Source organism: Pithys albifrons, chromosome 2, assembly GCF_047495875.1.
Source record: "Pithys albifrons albifrons isolate INPA30051 chromosome 2, PitAlb_v1, whole genome shotgun sequence".
NCBI lineage: Eukaryota > Metazoa > Chordata > Aves > Passeriformes > Thamnophilidae > Pithys > Pithys albifrons.
The window spans coordinates 25,006,508-25,018,549 of record NC_092459.1 but is presented as its reverse complement, the minus strand read 5'-3'; the positions used below and the strand labels follow the sequence as shown (position 1 = coordinate 25,018,549).

Below are 12,042 nucleotides of genomic sequence, written 5' to 3'. Positions count from 1 at the left end.
CTGTGAGCGTGCTTGATATCTGACTTGCATCTGTGTTTTGCCTCACAGCAAAAAGCAATGATCTATAAACCCTGCATCATGAGCATTACAGTGATGTCTATCCATCAAGTCACAGGTCCATGCCATCATTCCATCACAAATAAATTCCCCAGGCTGATGATGGAATCACCATCTTTGGAAGTGTTCAAGAGGCAGCTGGATGTGGCACTTGAGGATATAGTGATTATGATGGTGCTGAATTGTTGGTTGGACTGGATGATCATGAAAGTCTCTTCCAACCATGATAATTCTGTAATTTTTTTGATTCTATGAAATGTGTGAGCACATCTTTAGGAGAACTGAATACTACTTATCCCACAGTGTATGTGGCTGCTGATCTGGAGCCAGACACTGTGCTGGTAACTGTTCACAGTTAGTCAAGGCTAATGTAAAAAAAGTGTATTATCTGATTGCAGTTCTGTAGCCTGAGGCCTTTATCTCTTTCTATCCTTTTAATCTGTCTTGTTTTTTGCAATGTATTCTAAAGCTGTGGTTCAAGATGTATCGGCAGTGAATGCTGAAGGAACATTAATTTTAACTCATAACAGCAAAATTCAAAGATAATGAAACCATAATTCTCTTTCTTCTTTGCCACTTTTTTCTCTCTGTTAAGATTTTTTCAAAACAAAGTTGATTTTTTTAGCTCCTCTTTTTTATGCTTGCCTTCGATAAGATATACAATGTTAGGAAAGGAAGTGGTCAACCATATTAATATATTTATATAATGGGATAATTTGTCATTATTTGTTTGTGAAGCAATGGAACATATCATATCATGTGTTATTACTTGTTCAGCACTGGGAACACAAAAAAGTGCAATGATGAATGACATAGACCTGACAGAGAGACAAAGGACAAGAGCAAGGACAAAAAGTTGATAAAAGACTGTCAGAGCAGTGTGTGTTTTAGGAACAGTGTTAATTTGGAGTCTGTGTTTGCAAGGCTCATAATCAGAGATATTGGGACACATCTTTGTTTTTTATCACTTCAGACTGTGCACTGCAAGAGCAAGAGTAGAATTCAGCTTGGATGGTGTCTAAGCAGGAAGGGGAAAATAAAGCAATGAGTCTAGCTGTGCCCTATGCTATTTTAACCAGCCCCAAACATTTTACGAATAATGTTTAGAAGGACTGAATTTCAAGGAAAAAATTATACAATTTTCTGTACAATCTTGTCTCCATAGCTTTATAATGAAAAGATAGAGAATAAAAGGGAAATGTGGAGCTGTCTTGCCTCAAACAATGTTACCAATCACTGTATTTTTAATACGGGGTTGTTATGTTTTTTTCAATTTATAAGTTAAAAATAATTGAGAGTATAGCAAACCAGTTGTATTAAAATCAAACTAATGAAGATCATTGCATGAAAGGAATCTCAAAGACTGATTATTTTACATGGATGCACACTCACTGATGATCTTCCACTTTTTTATATGATTGAATAAAGATCTACAGATAAATAAAACAGTGTAGAGAAGAAACATGATTAAAAATGTGGTATAAAATCTATAAATGGCAGTACAGAGACAGATAAAATATGGAATACCTGTCAAGCTAGATAGATTGAATTAGCCAGAAATTGACTTCTGACTCAGTATTAATTAACATTTCTAAATGCATTTTACTCTCCAGAGACAAGGACAGAGAGAGCTATTTGCAAACACTTACTTCATCTGCCTACCTCCTAAGTTTAGGGTAGTTAATGAGAGACTGCATTTGACTTCCACTAGGTGTGAGAAACTTCCTTAACATGGAGGAGAAAACTGTGAAGTAAACCAAAATAATGTGTAATGGTTTTCATTACAAATGCCTATGAGACTCCTATTGCCCTAAACAGTATTTCTTCCTGTGGGGACCAGATATCTGGAAAAGCTGTAGCTCTATATGGTACTCTGCACCATTTCAGGTGGCATCCAAGCACTGTGCAGGCACAGGGAACGACCAGCACAGAGTAAAACAGGTTTAGGATATGAAAGCTGACTAGCAAGTGCAGGTAGTTAACACTAAATAAGAACAGTGCAATTAGGGAATTTGAAATTCCCTAAACCTGTTGGTGGGTGTGAGTTGCTCCTCTGGAGAAGCATGCCCTGCTTCCTGACAGCCTCCTGGTAACCAGTGTTACATAAATCTTTGTGTGCCCAGATACCAAGTTTAGCCCACTTTAGTGATATGCTGGCTTTACTGTTGTTTTTACTTGGCTAATTGTACCACTGATTTGTATTACTTCCTGTTTTGTTATGCTCCAATAAGTTGTTGATTCCAAAAACTATTGCCTAGTGGTGTCCATTACCATGTATGGAAACTAGAGTATGGCAGGAACGTCTTCAGCCCTTACAGTGATTAATATATTACAGAATGTACTCATGATCCCAACAAAATGCACAGTCAAAACTGGATGAAAAGACCATAAAGAGCTAAGAGGAGATGCTCAAGTAGTCAAAGATGGACATTACTCAGGAAAATTGCTTTCTTGCCAGATGCTTTGAAAATGGCTGTGCTCAGATACCCAGGAGCAAAGAATGTCTAGTGACTATGCTCTAATCTGAAGTTCAGAGATCTACACTCACTTCTTCAGCACACTCCAGACTTTGGGCACAATTTTGTGCAAATAATTTAGTTCCCAAGATCCCTAGAGTTCCCATTCTTTAAAATCAGAGGGAAAAAATTGTTTCCTTGATTTCTTAGAGAGTGAGTTCTCACAATCATTTAGCTTTTATGGCAACGAAGACCAGAGAAAAAGAACAGGCAGAATGGGAAATAGTTCCAGGATACTGAGCAGGGAGGCTTCATCTCACCTGTCTTTAGAAGTCTGAAATACTTTGCTCTGACTTACAGCTCAATGTTTCTTTTTTATTTGATGTGGTGAAATAAGCATTTTAGAATACTGTTCACCTGACATGTATAAGGCAGGTGTTTCATATGAAAGATGCTGCATTCTAAATGTGCTTTATTTTTCTAATGACACAAAGCGCAATATTAGGTGGTCAGCTGTTCTGTAGACATCTGTGTCACAGCTCATGGAATCATAGAATGGTTTGGGTTGGAAGTGACGTTAAAGATCATCTTGTTCCAACCCACTGCCATGAGCAGGAGCATCTTGCTACTGGATCAGGTCAGTTAGAGCCTCATCTAGCTGTGAACACCTCCAAGGATGGAGAGTCCACAATCTCTTTAGGCAACCTGTTCCAGTGCCTCACCCCTCTCACAATAAAGAATTTCCTCCTAATATTTAATCTAAACAAACCCTCCTTCAGCTTAAGGCCATTCCCTCTTGTTCTATCCTTACAGACCCTTGTGAAAAGTCCCTCTCCAGCCTTACTGTAGGTCCCCTTCAGGTACCGGGAAGTGCTCTAAGGTCTCCCTGGAGCCTTTTCCTCTTCATACTGAACAGCTCCAATTCTTTCAGCCTGTCTTCACAGGAGAGGGGTTCCAGCCTCGTGACCAACTTAGTGGCCATTCTCTGGACTTGTTCCAACACATCCATGGCTTTCTTGCATTGGAAGCCCTTTGTCAATGTTCAATCTGCCTTTATAGGGAATGCCAAAAGGAGCAAATAGAAAGGCAAGGAAAGAACTCTCTAGTTAGAAATCTCCAAGGAAACAGCTGAAACAATGACATACTTCATGCTAGGAATAAAGTATTTTACCCTGTTGTGAATAACTTGTTAGAGATAGACTCTTCAGTTATCTCTGTCAGTGAACCAAACTACCTGGCTCTGTGGAAGTGCATGATAAAATTTGCCTTTTCCATTATAAAGCCAAGCAGGAAAAGACAATAAACCCAAATGCCTGCTTTATTTTAAAGTCTTCATGTCTCTAAAATATTTTGTGGTTTATTTAATAAATGGAAAGAAAGAAACAAATGGTGGGGTAGGGGAAGGGGGGGCAGAGAAGAAAGCAAAAAAGAAAGAATACTTTGCATTAAAGAGTCTACCTGCAGCTTCTTGAGAAGCAAAAAATGCAGAAGTTCAGACACCTTCAGTGGTGCTCAAATAATCTGAGGGAATATGGGTGGGCTGAAATTAAAAACATATATAAATATGAGGGAGTTGTATTTGTCCTTCAATGCAATACATAACTCACAAAAGTCTGAGACTTGAGGTTATGTTCAGTCAGACTAGACTGAGAACAAATTCATTGCCAGTTTTCTTCCAAATAGAACAAAATCATTTTTTCATATGGAAATTTCCTGGCTCCCATTTAAGATCACAAAGCAAGACAGAATGTGCCTCAAGTGTGAAGCAGTACTTAACAAATGGGACAGCACACTCTGTGTTGCTGCATCCTCCAGGTCTGTGCTAGAAAAGGTTTGTCATGACTATGTCTGCAACTTTTCTCTGACGCAGGTACAAAGGCAATGTTTGACATTTCAGTGCCAATACGGTAGGTTTCTCATATGTGAGACACTGGATTATTATATTAATTATTGGCTTGGACCAACTCAAGTGTGTTAGTGTGGAGAGGAAGGGATAGGTCAAATTTCACAAACGTGAGGTGATACTCTACCCCACTCCTCAGCCCCTGCAAGCAGCTGCCTGCCACACGACAGCCCAGGAGCACTGCCCACACCACACTCCAGAGTCCCAGAGGGGCCAGTGGGCTGGAAGCCCTGCCTGGGAGGGGTGGCCACAGGGGCCCAGAGCAGATAAAACCAAAGGCCTGGTCTCCACATATTTGAACTCTCCATTTTCTAGACTCCTGTAGCTGGACCTATGCTAGATCTAGGGATGGTAGCTATATTTCTCTTTTTGTCTCTCTGTCTTTACTTCTTCTTCTCCTAATCTCTATTCTTAATATTTTGGGTTGCTTGAGACCAGATGGGCTGGATTTTGCTAAGTTGTATGAGTTAGCATGTGCTAATTCAATGCTTTGTGAAATGTTTTATTTTGGTTAACTGTTACCCTTTAAACTTTTGGCAAGTACTCTTATTTTTTTAAGTTTCTCAGCAAAAGTACTCTCTGAGAAAACATCTGTAGCTTTTCTCCTCTGCACTCTCTCTTAAAGAGTTAAAAGAACCAAACCAAAGGCTCTTCTAATATGTCCAGAACAAGGATATTGTCAGAGCCTTGTATATTTTAAAAGCAGAACCCCTTCACTGAGATCATAGCTCAGGGACTGGAATCCTACACCAGGCTGCAAATTTAGAGGCAGATTCCACAAACCAGAGATGGTGATAACGTTTCACAGTCACATGTTGTTGTTTCTCCCACAAGGTGAATATCTACAATCAGATGCTTAAAAGTACTTAAGCTAACATAGATTTGCTTGGGGAATAATACTTTACTAGCACTTCCCAATCTGTATGCCTTACTCCCCCAATCTCTCTTATTGCCTTCATAAGTAAAACTGTATCCAGTCACCTGCTCAAATCTTTAAAATCTGGTCCAATACTCAGTCTTTCACAATTAAGCTCTACTCAACTATTCTTCCTCTCTCTCCTGTTTTTACCAAACCATATTGTCAATGTGAGCATTACATGATCTCTGCTCTGAGCATCAACTGCAGGAATTATTACAGCAGCCTGGCTACTGGGTTCCAGCAAGAAGTCCTTGGGGCAGTATGGTTGTTTAGTACCAGTGCTGTGTTGTCTGTTTACCAGTACAGACATATATAAACTTGATTTTATTTGTAATTCATGTAAGTCCTCTTCACTGTGCTGCAAAGTCATCCTTTTATGATGCTTCTTTTTATTATTTCCTCTACCTGTGAAGAATTATTCTTCCATAACCCCTTCAGCACATACTTCTACTCCCTTTCACTCAGATGCCTGTAAGAGATGGCATTTAGTTTAACAGGAAAATTTCTTTGTGTGTTTTCTTTTGTCCCTCCGACTTTTGAGTCAATATTACAGTGTACTTCTATTTGTAACAATGTTATCTAGAATCCAGGAGATGGCAGTAGTTGCCAATAATTCATTTGTAAAATAAGCCTATTACAAAAGCTGAAAAATAAAGATATTTACCCTCAGAGGAAAGCCAAACTATATCCACATATGGATATATTCTAAACATATTCTAAACCAGACTGTGAAATAGAACTTGCAAATATATATGCTAAAGAATTTGCCCTAACACGTTGTTTTGGTTTTCTTAATCCAGCTATTAATATTACTCAACCAAGTTTCAGTGGCACAGATGTCTTTGGCTATACCTCATTCCTTGCTTATTCTACAATCCCAAATATCACCCTCTACTATGAATTTCGCTTGAAATTTCAGTTGGCAAACCACCACTCAGCTTTACAAGATAACTTGATTTTTTTCACCGGACAGAAGGGCCAAGGTAAGATTATTTGTATTACCCATCCTTACAGGCCTTCAAATACTCAAGTAGGATAAAATTATGTACAGGTTTTTCTTGATTTTTTTAATGATATAATTTCATTAGGGGGAAAATAACCTCTCTAATGCTTTATAGTTTTGTAAAGACACAATAATTAATCACATTGTAAAAATGTTTCTTTTTATTATGGAGTAATATGTTTCCAGTAATTAAAGCTAACAGTTAATCTGACACTTGAGGTAGCATATTTCTGAATAGAGGAAATGGAAAACAAAGTCAATGTTCTCTCTTTGCAGTTGAACACATAAATTTCATTATTGATCACATATATTTGGTGTGCAATTTTGAGATGCTGCCTCAAATCTTCTGCACTGATGCTTACTTGATTGGAAAACTCAATCTGTCCATCCAACGTGTCACAGCCACCATGCCATGTATCTCAAATGACCTGCCTCAGGGACAGCCATGAATTGCTGCTGTTGTCACTGTGGTTCAACCTCCAAGACCTGCAGAACTCAGCAGTGAAATCCAACCCTGTGGCAGCTGGTGTTGGACTCTGTTAGTTATGAAAAATAAGAGATCCTAACCTCTGAGATGACTCAATGCAAGTTAACCCATGCTAGCTGTGGGCAAGTTGTGCTACAGTCTGTATAGCAAAGGATTCAACTTGGTCTGATTAACACATCTGAAAAGCAAGCTATATAAATCTACTTGCAGCATTTGTACTAAGATCTTAGCAATATTTTAAATATCTCTTCACAGCATCACTCTGTGGCAGGCTGCATGGCATCAGCATTGCAATGGGCTAAAATAGAAATATTACTTGTGTTCTATCCATCATAGCAATACTCCACACAGAAGTCATAATATTGATGAAAGCTGAGAAAAATCTAATGAAAATTTAATGCAAACATAAAGCAGTCAGGGTAGAAAATACTCTATACTTCATAGATCATAAGACGCAAGTAACTTATTTTTACCTTAATTATTTCTGCAATTGGAGCATGTCTTAACTTCCATGTTTGGAGTTGTCCTTTGGGATTGTTGAAGTCTAAGAGGGAGATTTGATGATGTGTGTTTAGGTCTAAATGCACCACAGTAGGAGAGTGATTTAGGTATGTAAATAAAAGTCTCTGCTACCATAGGAGGTGCTTTATCATATCTAAAACATCACAATAGTTTGGCAGATATAGCCCATGAGTTACAGGAATTCTATGCTTATGATGAACAGTATCAGAAAATTAATACTTCAGGAGGATGAAAGAGGGGAGAAATAATTATTAGCAGTTTTAAGATACTGAACTCTCAAAATGCATTATTAAAAATCAATTTAGGGGAGGCATTATGTAGTTACATACATATCTAACAAAATTATTACAGTACCTCACATCAGTCGGATACACAAGATTCCCCATTTACCATGTTAATACATTTGATATTTTCTTAGGTCTTGCTTTCTATTAAATTTCTTTACTTAAATTCCTGTACCCTCGAGTTTCTTCCCCTTTCTCCCTGTGGTAGACTTCCAAGAGTCAGACTGTTAGTTTATTGCAATGTAAACTAAAGCTTGCTAGCTTAGAATGGCTCAGCAGTTTACCTATGAGTGATATAATTAAGTCTGTTAGTTTTCATTTGCAAAGATCCTGTCAAATTCAGATAGTACCTGTCAACTGTACTCCAGTGTGCCATAAGACACTGGTATAGAACATTTACTTAATTTATCAGGTTGATTACCCAAATTAGCCTAACATAAATAGGTATTAAACCACTGTTAGTACATTTAAACTCAAAACTTAGCTCTGCTTCTGTCTGCATGCGTGAGACAGATCTGGCAAAGTTTTCTTCCAAACCTCAGCAAAACGTGGTCAGACCTGTGTGATCCTGCTAACTGAACGATTTTAACTACATCCACGTCTGATGTCCCCATGCCACATTTTATTCCTGTAACAGTCACCGTTCCCTCCAGGCAGCTTTTCCTTTCACTTACTAATTATTTATTTGTGTGGATGGAGGAAATATTTTCTTGTTTTTTGAGTAGTTGGGTAGAAATGGAGCTTAGAGTTGAAGTTACCTAAAACATTTCCATCTAGTCATTCAGAAAGCAGCATTCAGAAGCTGGTGTACCCGTCATTAAAATTTTATAAGAATACTACACAGCTCTGTTGTAATACAAACACAAAGAAATCTTTAGAACATTATTGTCAACAAGAATGAAAACCATTGCATTCAGACATGGTTATGCAACCTTGAGAACTGAATTTCAAACACCTGTTTAAAACATTTCCAATTGTAGGAAATATGACCAAACAAAAATTATACCAACTAATTCATTGCCTTTACTCAGGATAGAGAAAATGCAAATATGAAATATAGAACTCTCGTGATGCAAAATAACCTGATTTTTTTTCAGTTACAACACTCAAAAGAGAAAAACAAACAAACCAAACCAAAACAAAACAAAAAAAAAGAGATAAAAAAGATAGATTGCAATAAAATTTTTCTTATAAAAGTCTGCCTGCAGGGTGTACCCTGTACTGTCTAAGTCATTGTGGACTTAGGCCTTGCAATCATATTTAGCTGACCTGAGTTTTAAAAAAATATATTACTGGTGTCATTTTATTAATGAGAATACTAGCATTCTGGGCTTATTATGCAATTGTCAGGGAGAAACCTGGTTTTTAATTACTTTGCATATAATCTTTTTTGTGTGTGAGCATTGCAGTGCAGTCATAATGCATTTCTTCATCCACATGTGGAATGATCGGTTGGCAGCAGCACACCTGCCAAGGGCAAGACCCAACAAAGACAAAACATGAAGTACCTGGTAAAATGCTGTTGGTAAATTGCTATTTTCTCCTTAGTTTAAATGGCTGGGGAGACTGAGCACCCCACATTTTAATTACCAGGAAGCAGCTTCTTACCAAGTGAACTTCATTTATTTCACCAAGAGAAGATGCTGTTGTTCTAAAAATTTACTTAGGATCAAGCAATAATACTCTCACCAGGAGGAGTGTGAGGGGTTTTGTAACCTGTGATCTTACTGTAAGGAGGTATTTTTAATATTTCATTTACATTTTCCCATTTCTCCACTTCATTCCATTTCTTGTAGTTAGCATTCTCTTATGGCACCCTACCTCATTCCCCTCCACTGTTGTCTCTGCCCAAAACGTGGGCATCAATGTCATGATTAATCACTTGTGAGCTACTATCAAATTCTGCCCCAATACATAAAGTTAAAAGCTGTCTAATTTATGCAGACTGTTAACATTATATTATCCTGCCCCAGCCCTGGAAGTGTTGCCTTGTGCAACCTGGTCTGGTGGGAGGTGTCACTACCCATGGCAGAGGGGACTGGGACTAGATGACTTTTATAGTTCCTTCCAATCCCTTAACATGCTGTGATTCTATGATTACCTTCACTACCACATCATTTTTTTAAAGTGCTGACACTGTCGCACGTCTTTAATGTACTTCCTTTTCTAAAAAGCATTTTAAAAATTCAGAGAGCATTTTAAGTAACAGTTTGTCTTTAATGTGCTTCCCCTAGTTTGCTGGTCAAATCACATAAGTAAATACTAGACACTGCTGAAAATAGAAACTTTAGTAATGATTTTTTTAAAAAGAATTGTTATTTTCAGCTTGGAAGTCCTTCACTGGTAATGTGGCAGTGCAACTGAAAGCAATGGAATTTCATTCGGTAATGAAAAAATCATGAACAAATCATAGTAATAAAAAATTAATAGTGCTTGTGTTCTATAAAACTGAATGTAACTGCACACTTTCTACAGAGGCAGTGTATTCAAGTTCTTTGGAAAAAGATTTTCTTCTTCTATATATACCTATTACATCAAAATAGGAACTGTATAGAAAAAACAAACCTTTGTGTAGAAAAAGCACTCCTTGCCCCCCACATTGCCAATGCAGCATATTCACTTACAGGATATGAGATAAGGGGAATATGGCAGTTTTGGCCATGGAACAGCAGTATGCAGAGCTGTAGGGGGATGATATAGGTATCAGTGTTTCTTGGGGAAAAGCCTACTTTAACTTTTGCAAATGAAGCAAATTTCCTATGCACTTGAGGCAGGGGCATCAAGACATACATCTGAAATTAGGACCACCATATGACACTGGAAGAGCAAATAAGAGATCTTCCCTGAAACAAATGCACAATAAGACAGCCTTATGAAAACAAAAGAAAATATCAAATAAAGCACAGTGTACAGACATGAAATTGAGCACTGAAATGCTTAAATTCACAGGAGATTTGTAAAAATAAATAGATGGCTTTGAATTTCAGTTCAGGACATCCTAATGCAAGAGTGAGAACATTCTTCCCGTTCACTGTTTTCGTATCCTGGTTCTTTTACCATACAAAGTGTATGCACAAAAGAAAGGATTTGATTACTAAAAAGAAGAAACTTGATCATGTTTTCTTTAAATAATGGTGGCTCCACTCTTGTCTGAATGAGAGATTAGACTGGATTCTCTTCAAAGATGTTAGTGTAAAAATATGTTTACTTGAACAACCAGGAATAGGTCCAAGAATTGAACTCTTATTAATAGGCTTTATATCAGACTTAAAATCCTTCAAATGAGATTTTATAGTATAGTGAGTGAAAAGCACAAACTACACTTGTATCATGCAGGCCTAAATATAAACAAACTAAATTATTTACTTCAAATTTGCAAATTAATGGGTTTTAACCTGAAAGTTAGAAAGGCTTTAGAGAAATAAAGCACATGAGTATTCTGGACAGAGAAATACCACTAATGAACATTCTAGAGTTCCCCTAATCGGGGGTAGGTGCAATAAAATTTCCAGGTGCTAGTGAGTCAGGGGCAGCAGACCCAGTTTGACACAAGCTGCTAGAGCTTCTTCACGCCCATATCCCTGTTACTCCCCTTGCCTCACAGCAGCAGGTGCCTGCAAGTTTTAAAGCTCTTAAAGTACCTAACATGAAAGCTGAAAGCATACAGAAGCAGAGTTAAGTTAGGGCCTGTTCTCAAATGCAGCTTGAAATTTCAGTTTTATTTTTTTTAAATTTTGGGGAAAGTTGAAAATTTATTCATGTGCCAGGGGAAGGAACAGCAACAACTGCTAAATACATGAGGGTCAACAGGTCTTGTTGATGCTGATAACTTAACTGCAGTGTGAGAAAGTTCTTCCTTCAAAAAGCCTATAAATGTTTTATATCTATGCAGTTTCTGTTTTAAATCAACAAAATTTCTGGAATAAGTATTACAAGTTAAAGGGAGAATATTAGAAATATATAGGAAACTTAAAACCTTCCTGGCTAGAACTTTGCTAAATGATATCTTTTCAGTGAATTTGGAGAATATTTTATGCACTGGTATTCTCTAAATCCTATATAATAAGAACTTATTCTTTTTTATCTTTTCAGGTCTGAATGGAGATGATTTCTTAGAGTTAGGCCTCCGTAATGGGAGAGTGGTCTATAGCTACAATCTAGGTTCTGGCACAGCAACAATCATTAGCAAACCACTTGATCTGACATTCAATATTCATGTCATCCATCTTGGCAGAAATCTCCAAAAAGGCTGGCTGAAGGTAAAAAAGTAATTCCTTTAGAAGGATAGCTTTTGGATGAAAGTGTTCTCTGTATTTTCTCACATTGTATATGGACAGTTTAAAAATTATTTCTGTTTCTCTGTAAAGCTGGGAGGACTGCCTTCATTAGGAGTTCCTAAATAAGACAAATT

The 12,042-nt window shown here is 37.4% G+C and overlaps 1 protein-coding gene across 1 annotated transcript in view; it reads left to right on the top strand.

Annotated features, from left to right (window-relative positions):
- Nucleotides 1-12,042, top strand: part of EYS (eyes shut homolog) — a 782,127-nt gene that overhangs the window by 729,539 nt on the left and 40,546 nt on the right. Inside the window, exons 42-43 of the mRNA XM_071548512.1 lie at nucleotides 6,136-6,318; nucleotides 11,724-11,890. Coding sequence (XP_071404613.1) covers nucleotides 6,136-6,318; nucleotides 11,724-11,890 — 350 coding nt within the window. The remainder of the gene's footprint in view (nucleotides 1-6,135; nucleotides 6,319-11,723; nucleotides 11,891-12,042) is intronic.